The 17,432-nt window shown below is 39.6% G+C and overlaps 1 protein-coding gene across 6 annotated transcripts in view; it reads left to right on the top strand.

The window, feature by feature from the left end:
* DUSP22 (dual specificity phosphatase 22) overlaps positions 1 to 17,432 on the top strand; it is a 44,243-nt gene that overhangs the window by 16,472 nt on the left and 10,339 nt on the right. For 5 of the 6 annotated variants that reach the window (XM_088061286.1, XM_088061290.1, XM_005526449.3 and 2 more), the window contains one exon: positions 13,987 to 14,036. In XM_088061286.1, the coding sequence (XP_087917412.1) occupies positions 13,987 to 14,036 (50 nt within the window). Of the gene's footprint in view, positions 1 to 12,252; positions 12,272 to 13,986; positions 14,037 to 17,432 lie in introns of those variants that run through there. The other variant, XM_088061276.1, reaches the window with a different exon arrangement.

The following is a 17,432-nucleotide window of genomic DNA, read 5'->3' as shown; positions in this document are numbered from 1 at the left end:
GTTTGTTTACAGATTGTGTGTCCACATTGTGCTTGGGGATTGTTCTCATGTCTACTGAAATCATACAGGAATGTTTTCCAATGTGTATCCCTTACTACCTTTCTCCCCAAATTTTAGTCATGGAAAGTGATTACTTTTGTGTTCAGAATTCATCTGTTATTCAGCCTTCTAAACATGCAATTGCAGTGATAAGGGAGTATCTTTTCCCTGAGATTCCCTGTTTCATGTTTATGCATTTATGTGAATGCTAATCACCTGTAAAAAGCTGCCTTTGCTTTCGCCTTGCAGTAGTTGCCTTTAACTAACAATATTTTATCTCCAGTATTGCCTAGTCCCATAGGAGATGTAGGAACCTGTAGGAAATGCTACAAATAATTCATTAGACAAAGCTTTCTGTGCATGCTAAGGAAGGTAAGTGTTTTTAGACACTGAAAAGCCAGTAGTGTTTTAGTAGCATTTTATCAAAGAGAATTTGGTCTTTTCTGCCTGTCTGTGGAACAAAGAATATGGATACATACTTTAGCTTTCAGAAGTCACAAATTACTCACATCTTGCTTCTCAGATTTTGAAGTTTCATCACTGTTTTGATAATACCTGTGAATACAGCACTTAAAGTGGTGTATCAGAAATACTGATTCTGTATCCAGTGCTGGTTGGTTAGAGAATGAAAATGCCCAATCTAACTTTGTCATTCATAGTCAAGAATGCAATACTTAAGAAATGGAAACAAACATCAGTCTATGCGGTGAACACCATCTTGCTAGATTGTATAATTATTTTCTATTGTAGTAACTCAAGTCATTGCCCCTCTCTGTGATGTTATAGACTGTAACCTGGTTGTCTGAAATCCTCACAGTACCTTTTAAAAAAATGTGCTTACCAGTGTGGCTTAGATACTGTGGGTTTTGGGTATAGGTTGCTTTAGTTCCTCGTAAGTTAGTAAGCTGTTAGAAAATGATTGAAGAGTTTCAACAACAAAGTATTATATTGGTTTAGGTTACATGTGCCTACTGAGATATACTTAAAAAAAAAAAAGTTTTCTTATAGAAATCCAATTTTTGGACATTATCTCAATCATCATTTACAAACCCTTATGGATGTCTGATTCATGGGTGGCTTATAATCAAAGTTTGGCCTTAGGAAGTCATGAGTACTTTCGAGCTGGAATAACAGGGAAAAGTAGGTATGAAATTAGTTGGATTCTAAGACTTCTTACACCTTTTTTAGACATGACTATCTTGCATTAAGTGCAAGGCACAGAATTGTTTGTAAGACTTCAGATGATTTACTCTGGAAGAAATTTGCCAAAATCTGGCCTGAACTATCTTGCCATGTTGCCCTTCAGTTCTTTTTGTATAAGCTGTTTCAGAGAAATTTTTCCTATAATAGAAACAATTTTGAAATATATTTAGACAGCATTCTAATGCTATTGTTGCCATGAAGCATGGCATTATTATACAGGATCTTAACCACTTTGGTGAGAATTTTGAAGTTTAAAGATGCATGTTTATCACTCCTGTGCTACAAATATCTATCTCATGGAAAACCCTGTGGGTAGCAGGTGGCATGTCCAAGAGAAAGGCACACAGAGTGTATGGAATCAGGTTTGTTATTTCAGATGTAATGAGTGAGAGCAGTGTCCAACAGCACTGTGTGTGCTCCCACAGATGCACAGGGGCAGTAGCCTTGGTGAATCAAGTTGGCTCCTCCAGAGCACTTTGGATGGCTGCCCATGGGACACTCACAGATGTTTTATAAATCCACACAAAAGCCAAGAACAGAGGAGAGTAATTAGGTTTCTAGCCACCTGCTTTTTCTATCCTATTTCTCAGTTAGTTTAGGTTTTAAAATTTCTGTTCAGAACATGAGACTCTGAAAGGTAGATGGGGAAACATGTCTCCAAGTGTGCTTTTGATAATAGGGTGTCTGGCAGTGACCTGCAGGATCCATGCAACAGGTTTTCTTGTATGTGGACTTCTGTAAGGCCTTGGACATGGCACCCCACAATATCCTTCTCTAAGCTGGAGAGATGAATGTGATGGCTGGACTGTCTGGTGGATGAGGAACTAATTTTTTATGGTCACGTCCAGAGGGTCAATAGCTCAATGTCCAGATGGAAACCAGTCATGAGTGGTACCCTTCAGGGGTCTGTGTTGGAACCACTGCTGTTTAATGTCTTCATCAGTGACACAGAGGGATTGAGTGCACCCTCAGCACATTTACAGATGACAAAAATTTTTGTTCCAGTTGCTCAAAGTAAAGTATGTAAAGGTAAATCTTGTTAATCTTAACGGAAGAATATGGTTGCATGTCCATTGAGGTGTTTGTCTCTGGATTTTCCAGGTGTTTAACCTTGTTCTGGGAGTGATTATATGGAGATGAATGTGGGCCCAAACTAAATAGATGTTGATGTGGATTGTGCAGCAATTTGGAAGCAGCTACATCTTATTCTGGAAAGTGTAGGCTGTGGTGGATAGTCATGTCCAAGCAGCTGAACTTACAAGCATTTTAAGTCCTCTCATCGTTCCTCCCCACAACCACAGGTTTAAATGCTGGTAGAAGGAAGAATGCTTCCCGTGCTGCATTGGGCAGTGGTTGCTGTTTGCAATGTAGGAAGGAGAACAATGTGAGTTGTGGGAGAGGGAGTTCTTCTTGTCAAAGAGGTGCTCAGACCCTGTGCCAGAGAGGTGTCATGCCCAAAAAGAGGCAGGGATTGATGGGCATTCTGTGGGTCCCCATGTGCAAAGTCCACATCATGACTGTCATTGCGGCTGGCAAATGATGTGCCACAGATTCAGACTGGAAGTAAGCAAGACTTTGACCACCATGAGGGTTAGTAATTGCTGTAATATATTTCTAGAGGTAAAGGTGGGTTTTCTTATATGCTCATATAGCTCATATGCTATTTTTGGGTGGAAGTTGATTCAGGTAAGGCTGGGTTATAGTGGTCTTTAAGCTTTGCATTTTAGAGCCAGAGTGTTTCACGGTCCTCGGTCTGTCTGAGACACTTTGAGGTGCCAGTTCTGGTGACTGTTGTGAACATTGCAGACACCTGTCCATCAGTCAGGAAATGGACTGAAACCAGCAGCTTCTTTCTCACAGTCCACCACACATTTGTCAGTTACCAGTAATTTTGCTGCTGCCCTTGACCTGCACCAGAGGTTTGATCTAGTAAATGTATGAATCCCATTGCCAGTCACCTGTGGTTGTGGAGTCCTTTGGCATTAATTTATTTATAGAATTATTGTTGTCAGACTGACTCCTGCTGTGTCACAGGAAGCTTTGTATGCTGCACTTATCTGGTAGACATCATAACCATCACAGTAATGTAGATTTTACATCAATAAGAGTTTTATGTGGGCATGCCTGTGCTGTCCCCTGACATAGAAGCTCTCTAATGAGGAACTGCATTAAGAGTAGCTTTTTGCATATGTGCTGCCTCTGTATGCGTGTCAGTTTTCTTTCTTTGTTTTCTGTGGCTACAGAATATTTGTTTGGTTTTTATTTTCAGTATGTTGATTTTCCCCCACTCATTCTGCAGAGTTAACCAGAGCACCCTAAGAAAACAGTTATCTGTTTTTTCTTTGTATTCTGATGCCACTCACAATATCACCTTCATCTGGTATGTGTTGTCTCCAGAGCAGTGGTTTTCCCCTCTTTTTTCTTGAATTTGACTGCCTAAATAAGTGTTCATATGGTAGGTGGGGGGAGGGATAGGGGAGGCAGAGAAAAGCTGGCTGCTGACTGAACTACTGTGTGCGGTTTTGAGCACCACAATATAAAAAAGATACTGAGCTTTTGGAGATTGTCCAAAGAAAGACGAAGAGGATGGTGAAGGACCTTGAGGGAAAGCCTTATGAGGAATAGCTGAGGTCACTTGTTATGTTCAGCCTGGAGAAGAGGAGACTCAGGGGTGACCTCATTGTGGTCTTTATCATCCTCATGAGGGGAAGTGGACGTGCAAAGGACTGATTTCTTCACTCTCATGACCAATGACAGGACTTGAGAAAACAGCATGAAGCTGAGTCAAGGGAGGTTTAGGTTGGTTATCAGGAAAAAGTTGTGCACCCAGAGGGTGGCTGAGCACTGGAACAGCCTCCCTAAGGAAGTAGACACAGCACCAAGCCTGACAGAGTTCAAGAAAAGTTTGGACAACACTCTCAGGGCACATGGTGTGACTCTTGGGGTGTCCTGTGCAGGGCTGGGAGTTGGACTGAATGACCCTCATTGGTCTCTTCAAACTTGGCATAATCTATGATTCTATAATCTTTTTTGTCCTGTCTAGCAGATTGTGCTGCCAGCACAACTTAAATGAACTGTGTCCTTGGAAATAAAATGCTTCTCAGCCAGGTTGTCTTACAAAGAATTTTAGATACTTTTTTCCTTTCAAATTCTACAATTTTTATCCAAGTAGAAATAGGGTTTCAAAGACTCAGTATCTAAGAAGCTGAAGTGAAAGGGAGCAACAGAGTTAAAAAGCTCTGTGATGATCGTTTAGAAAGCAGTCAAATGCAGAATACAGGCAATGAAGAGATGCTGTAACTGGAACAGAACCAGTAAGTGTGAGGAATAGAAGTTGTAGAAAATTAAGGATGCTATGAAGAAGATGTAGAATGTCTCTGCACCAGATTTATTACTGCTGAATGCTGTGATATACCTGTTTTATAAGGTATTAAGGATGAGAAGCTTGCAGCTGGGGAACTCACAAGAGGAAGTACTGAATCAAGATAATGAGTTAAAAAATTAAGTATACAACTGGCTGCTAAATCCAGACCTTTGGAAGAAAGTGAAGGGCTAAATGAACACCTGTCAAAAACTGAGAAATGTTTATAAGATCAAATGATCATAGTCTGAAGACCTGGTATAGATAATGGATTCATTCCAACTTGGATTAAGATCTGGAATCTTGCTTCATATTTTTCAAGCCTATCAGTATGTTATAAGTCTTAATGCAGTTTTAGCTGAGCTTGATAATCTTGCATATTTATCCATGATCTTTAAACTGTACATGTGTGGGTTTTTTTAGAAATGGAAAGCAAAGTCAGCTATTTCAGAAGAACTGCAAGTAATCTGGTTAGCACAGTTTGTGAATTGCATTTTTGCAGCTATTTAGGTTCTGACTATAGTCAGAATAACTATAACCTATAATATCTGCTGTTAGCACTTAATGTGATAACTTTGACCAGGGAACTTCGGCCTTATCTCCTTTAACTTTTCTAATTCTTTCCTTCTATCAGAAGTTTGGGAAAATTTCTTTCTCTCATGGCTTCACTTTCTTGATTGACTTCATATCTTTATGTGTGTGTATAACAGGGATTACCCTGTGATTAAGAAAAAAGAAAAATAATCCTGTGTTATGCCCCAAATTTCCTCAGCTGATAACTTTGGAAATGCTGAAAGCTGCTTTAGTGATTTGTTTTGTAATCGTAGATTCATGGAATGGTATGTGTTGGAAGGGAATTTAGAGACCATCTCATTCCATCCCCCTGCTGTGGGTGGGGACACCTTCCACTAGGCCAGGTTGCTCAGAGCCCCATCCAACCTGGCCATGAACACTTCCAGGGATGGGGCATCCACAGTTTCTCTGGGCAGCCTGTTCCAGTGCCTCACCCTCCCAGTAAAGTATTTCTTCCTAACATCTAATGTAAACCTACTCTCTTTCAGTTTGAAGTAATTTTCCCTTGTCCTATCACTACAAGCTCTTGTAAAAAGTCTCTCTCCGTTTTTCTTGTAGGCTTCCTTCGTTGACTGGAAGGCTGCAATTAGGATACCCCAAAGTTTTCTCTTTACCAGGCTGAACAATCCCAATTCTCTTAGCCTTTTCTTGTAGGAGAGGTGCTCCATCCCTTTAAACATCTGAGTAGCCCTCTCCTGGACTCATTCCAGCAGGTCCATGTCCTTTTTGTGTTGGGGCCCCATAGCTGATGCAGCACTCTAGATGAGGTCTCAGCAGATCAGAGCAAAGGGGCAGAATCCCCTCCCTTGCCCTGCTGGCCACGCTGCTTTGGATGCAGCTCAGGATGCTGATAGCTTTCTGGGCTGTGAGTGCACATTGCTGGGCCATGTTGAGCCTTTCATCCACCAGCACCCTCAACTTTAGGCAGGGCTGCTCTTCATCTGTTCATCCCTCACTGTCCGAGGACTATCCTTGCACAGATAGTAGTCCAGAAAGCATTTGTCTAGACTCAGAGGCATATCACTGCTTAACATGAAATAACTAAAAAGGGAAATACTGGGAAACAAATCAGCTGTAATTTTTTTTTTTCTCAAACAAAACAGCAACATATAGTTATTCTGGAGAGGTGCTGATCAGGAAGTGGAAACAGCCAATCTGTTAAAACTGTATTGCAATATTGGATAGCATACAGAAGTCTTGAACTGTAGGAGGCCTTTCATATATGAAAATTGCTTCTTGATGACATGACAAGTGAAGGCCCTGCTGGGTATGACTGGGCAACATGTTCTCTGTGCAGGCTCTGTTGTCACTGAGCTCCAACCCAAAAACTTAGAGGAACTGTTCAAGAGGGAAATGGCAAGAGAGCCTTCAAAATCAGAGGTGCTAATATCATATAGTAAGGCCATGGCTGTTGTATAAAGACCAGCCCTACAAATTAATAGTTTAGTCAAGTCGGACTGTTGCATTTCCATTCATAGCAGTAAACTCGTGTATCACCAATGTTAGAAGCTGTTGGTTTTCAATCATTGTGCTCACTTGAAGAGAAAGTGCACAAGTCTGTCTTCTAACAAAAAACTTTTAACTTTCCTCTGTCATGTTTCACTGTCTTTTCATGGTAAGGGTTTCCCCTCATGGGATGTTTCAGAAGACCATGCTGAGCAAAGAAGCTACCATTTTTCTTTCAGGTGTAGCACAAGACAATTCCAGTTTGAAGTAATGCCCCGTCTGGCATTGATTCTGCTTGTGAAGTTGGGAGCTCTGACTAATTTTTCAAATATTAACCCAGTAGCCCTCTAAGAAGCCACCAACAGACTTCCACAAAGCAGCTTCTAAAGTGTGTCAGGCCAGGCCTTCGTGAGCCCTGGCAGAGGCTGCTGTGGTGATGCACTAAATTAGTTCACAGTTTGACTCGCTCATCACACGTGAGCTGTGTTGAGGGAACCACGATCCTGTCATGGCAGGGAGGAGAGGATGAGGACTGCTTGGAGCTTTCAATGGTGAGCTGATTGCATGAGGGATGTTGAGACCAGTAGAAGTCTGGTGTTTCTAATTGCTTGGTTATGGAGTTAACCAGAACAGGACAAGTGCTTTGACCTGCCTCTGCAGAGGACATGATGTGGAATGTGTTAACCCACACTTCCAATCACAGAATCATAGAATGGTTTGGGTTGAAAGGGACCTTAAAGATCATCTAGTTCCAACCCCCCTGCTGTGGATGGACAAGAACAGTTTCCACTAGACCATCCAGTCTGGCCTTAAACATTTCCAGAGATGGTGTATCCACAGCTTCTCTGAGTAACCTGTTCTAGTGTCTCATCATCCTCGCAGTAAAGAATTTATTTCTAGTATCTAATCTAAACTTTCTCTCAGATTGAAGCTGTTGTCCTTTTTCCTGTCACTATGTGCCCTTGTAAAATGTAATGTGAGCATATTCCAGAGGTGTAGTGATCATGTTCCAGCATTCCCTTAAAGAAAGAGACAGTTGGGATATATTGTTTTATTTTAGTACTCAGAGACCCCCTTGAGGATTCAGGGATCAAGTGTGATTAGTAGAGCTCAGATATGCCCTGACATGCCTGGGAGCTTCACACAGTTAAGGCAGACTAACAAAGTCCTTCTTCTCAGCTGAAGTCCTGTAAATAGTCTTGGTGTGTTCTAAAGGAGATAAACCACAATTTAATACAAACTCTTTAGTGTTTTCTCCCATTCTGCATTCCTTCATATGAGACAGGTTAGAACTGGAATTCAGGGTTAGAATTAGAAATAATAACCACAGCTCTGTGCAATGGAAATAAAATCCTTAAATTTTCAACATTTGCCTCTTTTAATTTTAGAGAGAAGAGATGGGGAAGGAGGGTTTTAACAGGACGCTTCATATTTGTGATTGGCACATTCCAACCTTAAGGAGCTTTTCAGAAGTATTACCAAGACTACCTCCTAAGAAAACTATGCAACCAGTGTTGTAAAAAACTGACATTGTATTATTCCTGATAGCACAAATCAAGTGTATGAATTCTGTTGCAGGAGCATCCCATTTGCTGCTGTTCATATTGTTCATGTAATTGCAATTTCATTTATAATATTTTTCGAAGCCAAACCTGAATGTGTTGTTCGCTAAAGTCAATTAGTGGTTGTCCTCAGCTGAAACACAAAATGCATTTTCTATGAGTCATTAATAAAATCAGCACTAATGGTGATTGCTACAGAAAGTAACTGAAAGGACAAACAAACGGTTGAACGGTTTTCAGTTTAGCAGGTTCTGTTCGGTGCATTACTGGACTAAACCCTTCATAAACTCTCGTTGGTTTGGCTCGGGGAAGCTTTGTGCCGGCTGTTTCCCACTTTAGCTTTTTTGCTGAAATGCCCCTAAACAAAAATAAGTCCTCCTGTCCTTATCTGTTGGTGTGACGACTCAAATTAACACATGGTTTTTGACTAACCTGAAAGAACTTGCCAGGTGCTGGAGGTTTTCTATTTGCATCTTGGTTCACAAATATAAGTTCAGGGTTTTATGTTTAAAAAAAAAATTCTTGGAAATTGTTGATCGTATCTTTACATAAATTTAAATACAGAAGTTTAGGGCCAAAAATACAGTACTGCTCTTTTACAGCTTTTTTTTTATAGACCCTTTCCCCCACTCTTTGCCCTTGGAGAGCAGAAATTTTGTAATATGAGGTTCTTTCCCCCTCCCCTCGACTTCCAAAATCTGATAGCACTAGAAGCCTGAATCTAGACTAACTAGAACCTCAGAAATGTATGTACAGCAGTGGTGGAGATGATGTTCTGAAAAACATCTGTAAAAACATTACTTGGAAAACCCACTGAACATGAAATAATGAGTAGCATTTTTAGTCCTTCTTATTCTCATGCAAGTTGTTTTGTGAGTGCTCACTGTGTATAAGAATCACTGGACAGTTTCCTTTCACATATAAAACGTATATTAGTATAACTAAGATGTAATCAAACTGATTATCACTCTCAGTGACTTCGGAATACCTTTGATCATTGCAAAGGAGCAGACACCTGTATAGGTACTGCATTTGTCTTACAGTACTTTTGGCCCTTTATCCTCTTCAGAGCCGAAATAATTCTTGGTATTGTACAATTGAATTTGTGTGTGCTCTGCAAAGGTCCTGTTTTCAGTCATTGAATCATTTGCTGACATTTGGTGCATGGAGTTATGTCATTCTGCTACTGCAAAATTCTACAAGTTCTACCAAAAAACCCCAAATGCCAGTTTTTACAAGTGTAGTGTTGAGAAGCTGGAGTTTTAAAAATAAGGTTCTATTTAAGTAGAATAGAAACATAGTTTTCCTTATAGCGGACTGTTATATTCCTGAGCACTAAATGAAATTTTGAATTTAATAACAAATATTTAATTATCTTTTTTAAAAGCTAATGATATTGATGAAGTCTTGTTCTTTAGTCTTACTCACTTTTCCAAGTGTGACATAACCGTTCAGTTTCCAACCTTAGTAGATCAACCTCTAAAATAATTAGAAATTTGACTATTGACAGAATTCCATTACTACCTTATTGACTGTAGTGTAAAGCTTCTGCACATGTATGTATGCACCTGAAATCTGGTTTAATCCCTTGATATTCACTGCAACAGTGCTGACTTATTAATTCTGGAATCTGTGATGAAATTGCACAAGTGTTGTTGTTGTTTCTCAAATAACAGTGAATTTTAGAAATTTTACTTAACTCTCCCTTGTTTCAACTTTGACAATCTTGAAATCTGAATACTTGCCCTAGTTTTGTTAGCTCTCACTGTATCGGTTCAACTGCAGCACTCAGTTTCAGGGCCTACGAGAGAAATCTAGTTTTGGTGGTTACTCTGCTGAAACAGAAAACAAGTAAATTATATTTTATTTTACTGATTTTTTTTGGGGACAATGTTAACAGGTAAAATACACCAAAAGAAATGGAAGCACTGCTTTTATTTGATGGGGGCATCAGTTTGGATCTCCATGTGAGCAATAAGCAAAAGGTCCGGGGCGTGTGTGTGTGTTGGAAGGGATGGGTGTTTGGTGGTGAAGGTGATTGATGAAGAAAGGAAAGTGAGCAGTGATTTCAAATTAACAAGTGGAAAGTAGTAGTGAATTGAGAAGAGCAGAAAAATGCTGTGTTTGGCATCTCATTGCCCTAGAAGTTTGGATCTGTACCCATTCCATATGTTTGGGATGTTCTATTACCTAATAATATAAATAGATTCTGTATAATTTAAAAGGCTGGTTCAATAGATTTTAATTGGATACTCTGAGGAAAAGCATATTTGGAGAGATAAAGCATGACTGGCATAGCTGTCAGCTGAAGAAATGTTTGAATAACAGTATATATGCAAGAATACTCATTAAATAAAGGGGATGTATTACTTTGTATAGGATTTTAAATGGTGTCTCTCTTTTCATCAGTTTTTATGCTCCGTGAGCTTTTCCCTTTGTTTCGAACAAATACCATGTTTTGAAATGAGTAGCTGGTCTGTAGCACCTAATTTAGTGTGTGTAGGTGAAGTGGCACAATACCTGTTTTGAGTTGTTCTGTCCTTCCTTCACTGAATAATTTTAGTGAATTGTCATTCTTAGGGAACAAAGTGTCCTAAATTTAAAAAAAGATGTAAATAAAGACTTCCATACAGTTGACATAAAATTTGTATTTGTCTTTCCATCTTTATTAATATGTAATTTTCATTCAACCTGGAATATTGCATCTGCTACTGGATTTAGGTTTATTAATGATACTGCTGACTAGGAACAAATTTGGAGCCTGTTGAAATTTTCACAAGAAGCTGGCTTCAAAAGTCTTTGACTTAGCTTACTCTGTTGTAGTCACTGTTCCAATGATTGCTGCCACGTAACATTTCATGCTTTGCAGTTTGACAGTGGCAAGCAAACTGCGAGGTAAAAAAATAGTGGTGTTTCTGTCTTTCTTCTATGCTTTTGTACCCTGTATTAAGTGTTGTAGGTAGCTGTTTGTTTACTTGGCATAAACTGTTCTGCTTTGAAAGGACCTTTTGAGACGGTTCCTCGATGGTGCCTGCAGGGTATATGTGCACAGGAAAGGCAGTAGTGTCTTGGGGCACAGATATACAAATATTATGATCCTGGGTAGTTTTATTTTCAAAAAGAGCCACAAACAGCAGGGTTCAGCAATTAAGTGTCTTCCTGTTGCTGATATGTTTAAAAAAAAAGAAAGTCTATACAGCATGTGTGAGGAAAATCTAATTCCAGCAATCAACGTAAGAATATCTACACAAAGAATCCCGAGTCTCATGTGTGAATACCTCCCTCATACAATCTTGTGGCAGTGTTGAATTTCAAGTATCCAATTGTGATGAATGATATTTGAGCCTATTATTATAATTATTATTTTAACCAAGAGAAACAAAACTAGATGATAGGGTGGGATCCTCAGGAGTTACCAACTCTGGCCAAACTGTGTTTGGCTCGAAGTTGCTGAGAGTTTCACTGTTGATTTTTGTGGGAGATGGGTTAGGTCACTGCACAGTACTTTTGAAATCCCACCTCTAACTATTTCTGAGTTGAGTGTGAGATTATTTCCTCACAGGGAGGAGTCCATCACCACAGCCTTCCAAAAACACAGGTGATAGACATCAGTCAAAATACCAAATTCCAGTAACTTAAACCATCTCCTTTCTGAGAAGTTTTATTAATAAAGCTAACAGGATGAGCATTTGCGAGCACAGTAGTGAAAAGTGAGCTGTGGGCTTCAATGGAAGTTTTAAGTGTTGAAGATGTCCAGGACCAGGCTTTGGATGAGCCATTTGGGACCATGTGTGGTCTCTCATAGGCTGGTTTCATGCTTGCTTGCAGTAGTTGGAATTAGCCAGCCATGACCAAAAAAAGAACATTGCAGGTCTTAAATTTGTGCTGGTGCTACTTCTGCTTTTAGAGTGAACACGACCTGAAAGCCCCTCTGCACTCAGCCTGTGAAAAGCACTCAGCATGTGCCATAGCTTCTGACATCTGCAGAACAGCTTGCGTCAGTGCGTGCTGGAGGAGCGAACCTTCTGGCATGTGCTGCACTCTGGAGCTAACCCATCTCCTGCCCTCAATTTTCAATTTTTCAATGGTATGGAGTTGCTAGAGGTGATGGGGAAAGAATAGCATGTAAATTTACTTTCGGGTCTCAGGCCTCATTTTACTGGAGTGACTCACTCAAAGAGATACTAGTGTCCAAGATAAACCTCTCAGATGTGTCATACAAATGCTTATTATCATAATTAATCTGTCAATATACTTGATTATCCTTAGCTCAGCAGCCTATCAATATAAGTATTACTGCTGCACTATCTTTCTAAATGAATGTGTCTATACAAGTTGTTTTAGATCAGCTTTTGGCTGTGTAGCCCTCCTGGTTTCCCACAATGTTTCTGACTGTGATTGATTCCCACAATCTATCTGACATAGTGGTGAAGTTTGTGCACCTTGCAGAGCTGTGTCATGGTGCTGGGATCAAGATCTCTTGTAAAAGGGCTTGCTCTTCGTGCGATGGCAAGCGAAGAAACTAAGTGTGTGTAGGGGAAATACGGAGAGGTTTCTGAGCCAGAAAAGCAAAGAGGTTGTAGATGATGCTGCCTCAGGTAGCCACACACTTGAGCAGTGGAAATTCCTCTTCTTCCCCCAGTTGGCAAATAAAATGCCTGGTGGGTGCAGATTGTGTTCCACCTCATTGGTATCTATATATATTTTATATATTTATATATTCATATATATATATATATATTTATATATTTATTATATATATTTATATATATCCACCTCTTGCGCATAAATGTGCGACTTTCCATGTGTGGTGTTGAACATGTGGGATTATTACAGGAGTGTGCATTGTTACAAAGGGTTACATTAAGGTGCATTATATAATGACCCTTTTGCTTGAATTCTTATCTTTACAAGTGCATCTGAAGAATTCATAACTCAGCATCTGAGATAATTCGAAAGAGTTCCAGTGAATAATGTAGTTTTTGTGTGTCTGAGCTGCAGATTGTATTCTTGGAAGTCCTATTTGAGAAGTCAGCTAAATGTGCTTTCAGAGGTGTTCTATTTCTTAACAGTCATTAGAGCAAAGAAAACTTTGAAAATAAAATGACAGTTGAAATGAGTGTTGACAATGCAAAGCAGTAGTATAGGATTATAGATATGTTGTTTTAATTATAGATATTTTAAATATATCCAGTAACATTTTTAATGCATCAGAAATTGTCCCTACTTGATCTTGTAACTTATTATGGTAGCTAACTAAGAAAGAGAGGCTGACTCTGTGGAAGAAAAGTTTGAGGTTTATGGTTGTCCTTCTTGAGAGTTTCCAGAAATAAAAAAACAAAATCCATACCACAAACATGTTTCTTCTTTGAATTACATCTTGTTTGGAAGAAAAATGATTGTGTGAGTTTAAAAGAAACTGCATATCACAGTTTCAGATTGTAACATCTGTTCAGAGAAAAGGAAGGGCAGGAAAAGATGTAACTTTGTTTTCCTAGGAATGTAAGAACAATTATGTTCTTGAAAAAAGAAGAAAGAAGTTTAGATCTTTTTAGTAAAGATACTCCTTTTTTTAAAAGCTCACTATGGAGCCTTGGGAGAAGCATGACTAAGCTATATGCTGGTATCTTAGCAATGTGAAAGCAAGTGTTTTAAAATCTGACTGTCAGGAGATGATCTTTGCTTGTCTGAATGATGGTGTTGCTTCCTCAAAATCATTAATATTCCACCAGTATAGAGCAAGACTTGTGGTGTGTTTAACTTGAATCTTTTCTTCTCATACCTTTTTGCTTCTTTACACAGGGAATGAAGTATCTGTGCATTCCTGCTGCTGACTCACCCTCACAGAACTTGTAAGTACTCTTTAAAAATAAATCACAAAACCCCAGAAATCCCATGGTACCATGATGCCTGTTCTGTAATTTGCTGAAAGCTCTGATTCTGATCTCTAATGAGTATTACACAAATGTGGGGTTTAATCCGTTAAGAAAACACAGTAACACTTCATTTCACCCAGCTTTTTGTGTGTGTTTGTAAGAGGCTCAGTATGTAAACACTCTTCATTTATGGCCTTAAACTTCAGGAATTCCATAGTGAGTCTGGGCCTAATTCAATCACAGTTTATTCTAGCCACTGTTTTTGTAAATCTTTGTGTTTTTCTCCTTTTTTTTTTTTTTAGCGCCAACTGCAACCATTAATGAAACAAAATATTTGAAAGATTTTTGAAGCCTGGTGCCTCAAGGGTTGAAATAAATTCCTCACAGTGGGCCTTCAAAACAAAGTCCCTGTGTGGAAACTACCCCTACTATCTGCTGGGGACTTCTTGAACCTGCCTGAGAAGTCCCTGCTGCTCTTAGTATAAGCTGGCATGGCAGGGAGTTTTCTGCCCTGCAGTGACTCTCACCTTGAGGACATAGGGACTGCAACTGGGGTGTCCAAGTCTTGCTCTTTCTCATCTCTGCTGAAGTTCACGTAATGCTAATTGACTTACCCCTGGTTTTAACTGCGCATTGCAAGTCTTGATTCCAAAGAGAAATCAAAACAAAAGAACTTGGATGGGGACCAACTCTTTTCTTCTAGAGCTCACTGTTTATGTTGGGGAGAGATGAGGGGGGTTTCAGCCACATCCTGCTACCAAGTTTTGGTAGAGAAACAAAAGAAGGAGGCCTGGTAGGTACGGAAGGAAGTGCAGCACTGCTTTTCTCTTGTATCACAGCAATATTCCGGCTCGTGCTTTTGGAGGATATTTTTAGAGTATGTGTTTCTCATACTCTAGAAAGATTCCAGTGTGGCACTTGATGTGTGATGATTTGCCTTTTCATTCTGCATTTCTGTCATGATTCTAGGGGAAGGGAAAAAATAAAAAAGCGCCACACCCCACCCGCAATAAAAAACAACCTAATCCCCTAAATTTCAGGTCTGTAATGAGAAGGCAGATGGCTAACTGCTTTTGTCATGGACAACTTCCATGGCCTTAATATTTAGAATAAAAATAAATAAATTTAAAGAAATATCTTTTTGGGAAAGAAAGCTAATAAGAGATTAGAGGAAAACATTCACATGTCATTAATTGTTCATTGGCATTTTGAGGTGTGTAGCATTTTTGACAACGTTTTCTAAATCTGCTTCCTTTGTTAATAGAGATAATTGGGAAAGGGATGAAAGAGAAAGGATGGCATTTATGATGAACATTAATCAATGTACAGTTCCCTCACTGTTAAATATCAAAGAGTTATAGTGAAAAACCAGCTCCTGTGCTTGAGCTGTCTGGTGCAGTACCAAGGCTCTTAAGGCTTCTGTAAGAAGATAGAATATTTGCATGAGTATTGTTTCTGTTACGCTGCAGGCATCTAAAATACTTGCTTTGGTATCAGGTGGTTGCAAGCAAACGTCATTACTTCTAATAGTGATACATTCTATCACTTAAAATAAAACTTGATGAGTAACTGATTTTTCTTCTTTTACTTTATACAGTCCAGGCCTTCAAGTAAAATCAAATCATGAAACTTACAAATAGCACCATTGCTTGCTCTGCACAAGCAGTCTTCTGAAAGCAAGAGGAAGTTGTCTTTTTTTGGCCTGTGAGGACTGGATGCAGTCTTATCGAGAGAGGTTAACCATACTGCCTGTGCCCACTGTGGAGGGAGGGACAGCTAGGGAACAGGTAAAGGGAATTGGTCCCTCTACAACATCTTTGCTTGTCTACCTTCTTCTTCTGAAAGAGGGATTCTGCTGGTGTGAGGGAGAAAAGACAACTAACCAAGCAGCATCCTGTATTGCAGGTTCTTGTGTTCTCTTGCAGTGCTTGACAGGCACAACTGAAGGGGTGCGCACTGCTCTCTTGTCTGTTTTTCAACAGCAAGGACCTACTGGAAGCCTTTTACCCACTGAATTTTTGGACTGTGAGCTCTTAATGCACTTCAGTTTTTCTGAAGAGAACCTCTGGTTTCTTATGTGTATAATGCACATTTGCTCCTAGAAAACTTGTTTAGTGGAGCTCTTTTCCTCAGAGGGATGACTTGCCAGGGAAATACAGCAGGGATTCCCCTTTTAGCATGTGGGTGTTCACTGAAGTGTCTCAAAAGCTTTATTTTAATCCCCTGTTCTGCCCCAAGCAAGCATAGGAAGAAAGCAATTGCTTTTCAGACTCAAGGTACTTCCTAGATGTTAAATCAACATTTTCCCTGGCCTGTGAGAATTTTACCTTGGGCCAGTAACTGCTCCAGAAATGTCATCTTCTATAGAACTTGTCACTAAAAACTTACTTCTGTAGAAATAAAATCTTCCCTTCCTGCCCTGTTCCAGTTAATTTTCTTTGGCTGCATGTTTCTAAGGAATTAACCTCCAACAGTCAGGTGCTTAGTGGTGATAATACAGAAGCCAGATGACCTATAAAGAGGAGAAAATTTTGGTAGATTTTTTTCTTTTACATCACCAGAGGAAAGAAGCATTGAGATGCTTTATCCTATCTGATTTGGATGCTGTTTTTTTAACCTTTATAAATATTTCTAAAAGTCCAACTAGCAAGGGATGAAAATATAGCTCTGGTATCATAACTGTGCTCTTGATCTAGTTTTGAATTATGCAGCGTGCTAATGCATAAGTTTAGATAACTCTTACAACATCCTGGTTAGGGGCATTGTACCGGTGGTTCTTCCTGTGGTGTTTTCCCACTGTGAAGATGATGCAGTTCAGGACCCAGCTTTCAGCTGGGAGATGCAGGAGCCAGATATCATGTAATAAATTGTCCTGAAGTCCAACAAATGGGCTGCAAATCAACACATTTGTCAAGTGCTTTCCTGTTAGAGATGATAGTCAACTGTTTTGTGGTTAATGTAAGACTTACCATACTTCTTTGTGCCTGGCACTTTGTGCCACACAGCTAACTGGTCCTCAATCTTAGTTTTCATCTAAACATGATTTTACCATAACTTTGAAAACGAGTTTAGGCAACTGTGTCTTCTGGCTCCAGAAGAGACCCTGATGCCATATGGTTGTGGAGGAGGACCTCCTTTTCTCTGGCTCAAGGTGGGGGAGGGGCCAAGGTGCTGTAGAGGAGCACTAATTCTAGGCGTGACTATTCCTTGTCTCATTTTCATGAATGCCTGTAAACACACTTGAAAGCACATCAGCCGACTGAGCATCAGCAGTGAGGGAGGGTGAAGAAAACTGATTGAATGGAGTTCACAATGTTTAGTGACTTGCAAAGGTCTCAGTCACAGATACTTTTCAAACCAGATTGTTGGAAG

This window comes from Pseudopodoces humilis, chromosome 1 (assembly GCF_049639895.1).
Source record: "Pseudopodoces humilis isolate 2021_Gansu_Grassland_sample_001 chromosome 1, ASM4963989v1, whole genome shotgun sequence".
In the NCBI taxonomy this organism is placed as follows: Eukaryota; Metazoa; Chordata; class Aves; order Passeriformes; family Paridae; genus Pseudopodoces; species Pseudopodoces humilis.
This window is presented reverse-complemented; position numbering and strand designations above follow the sequence as displayed.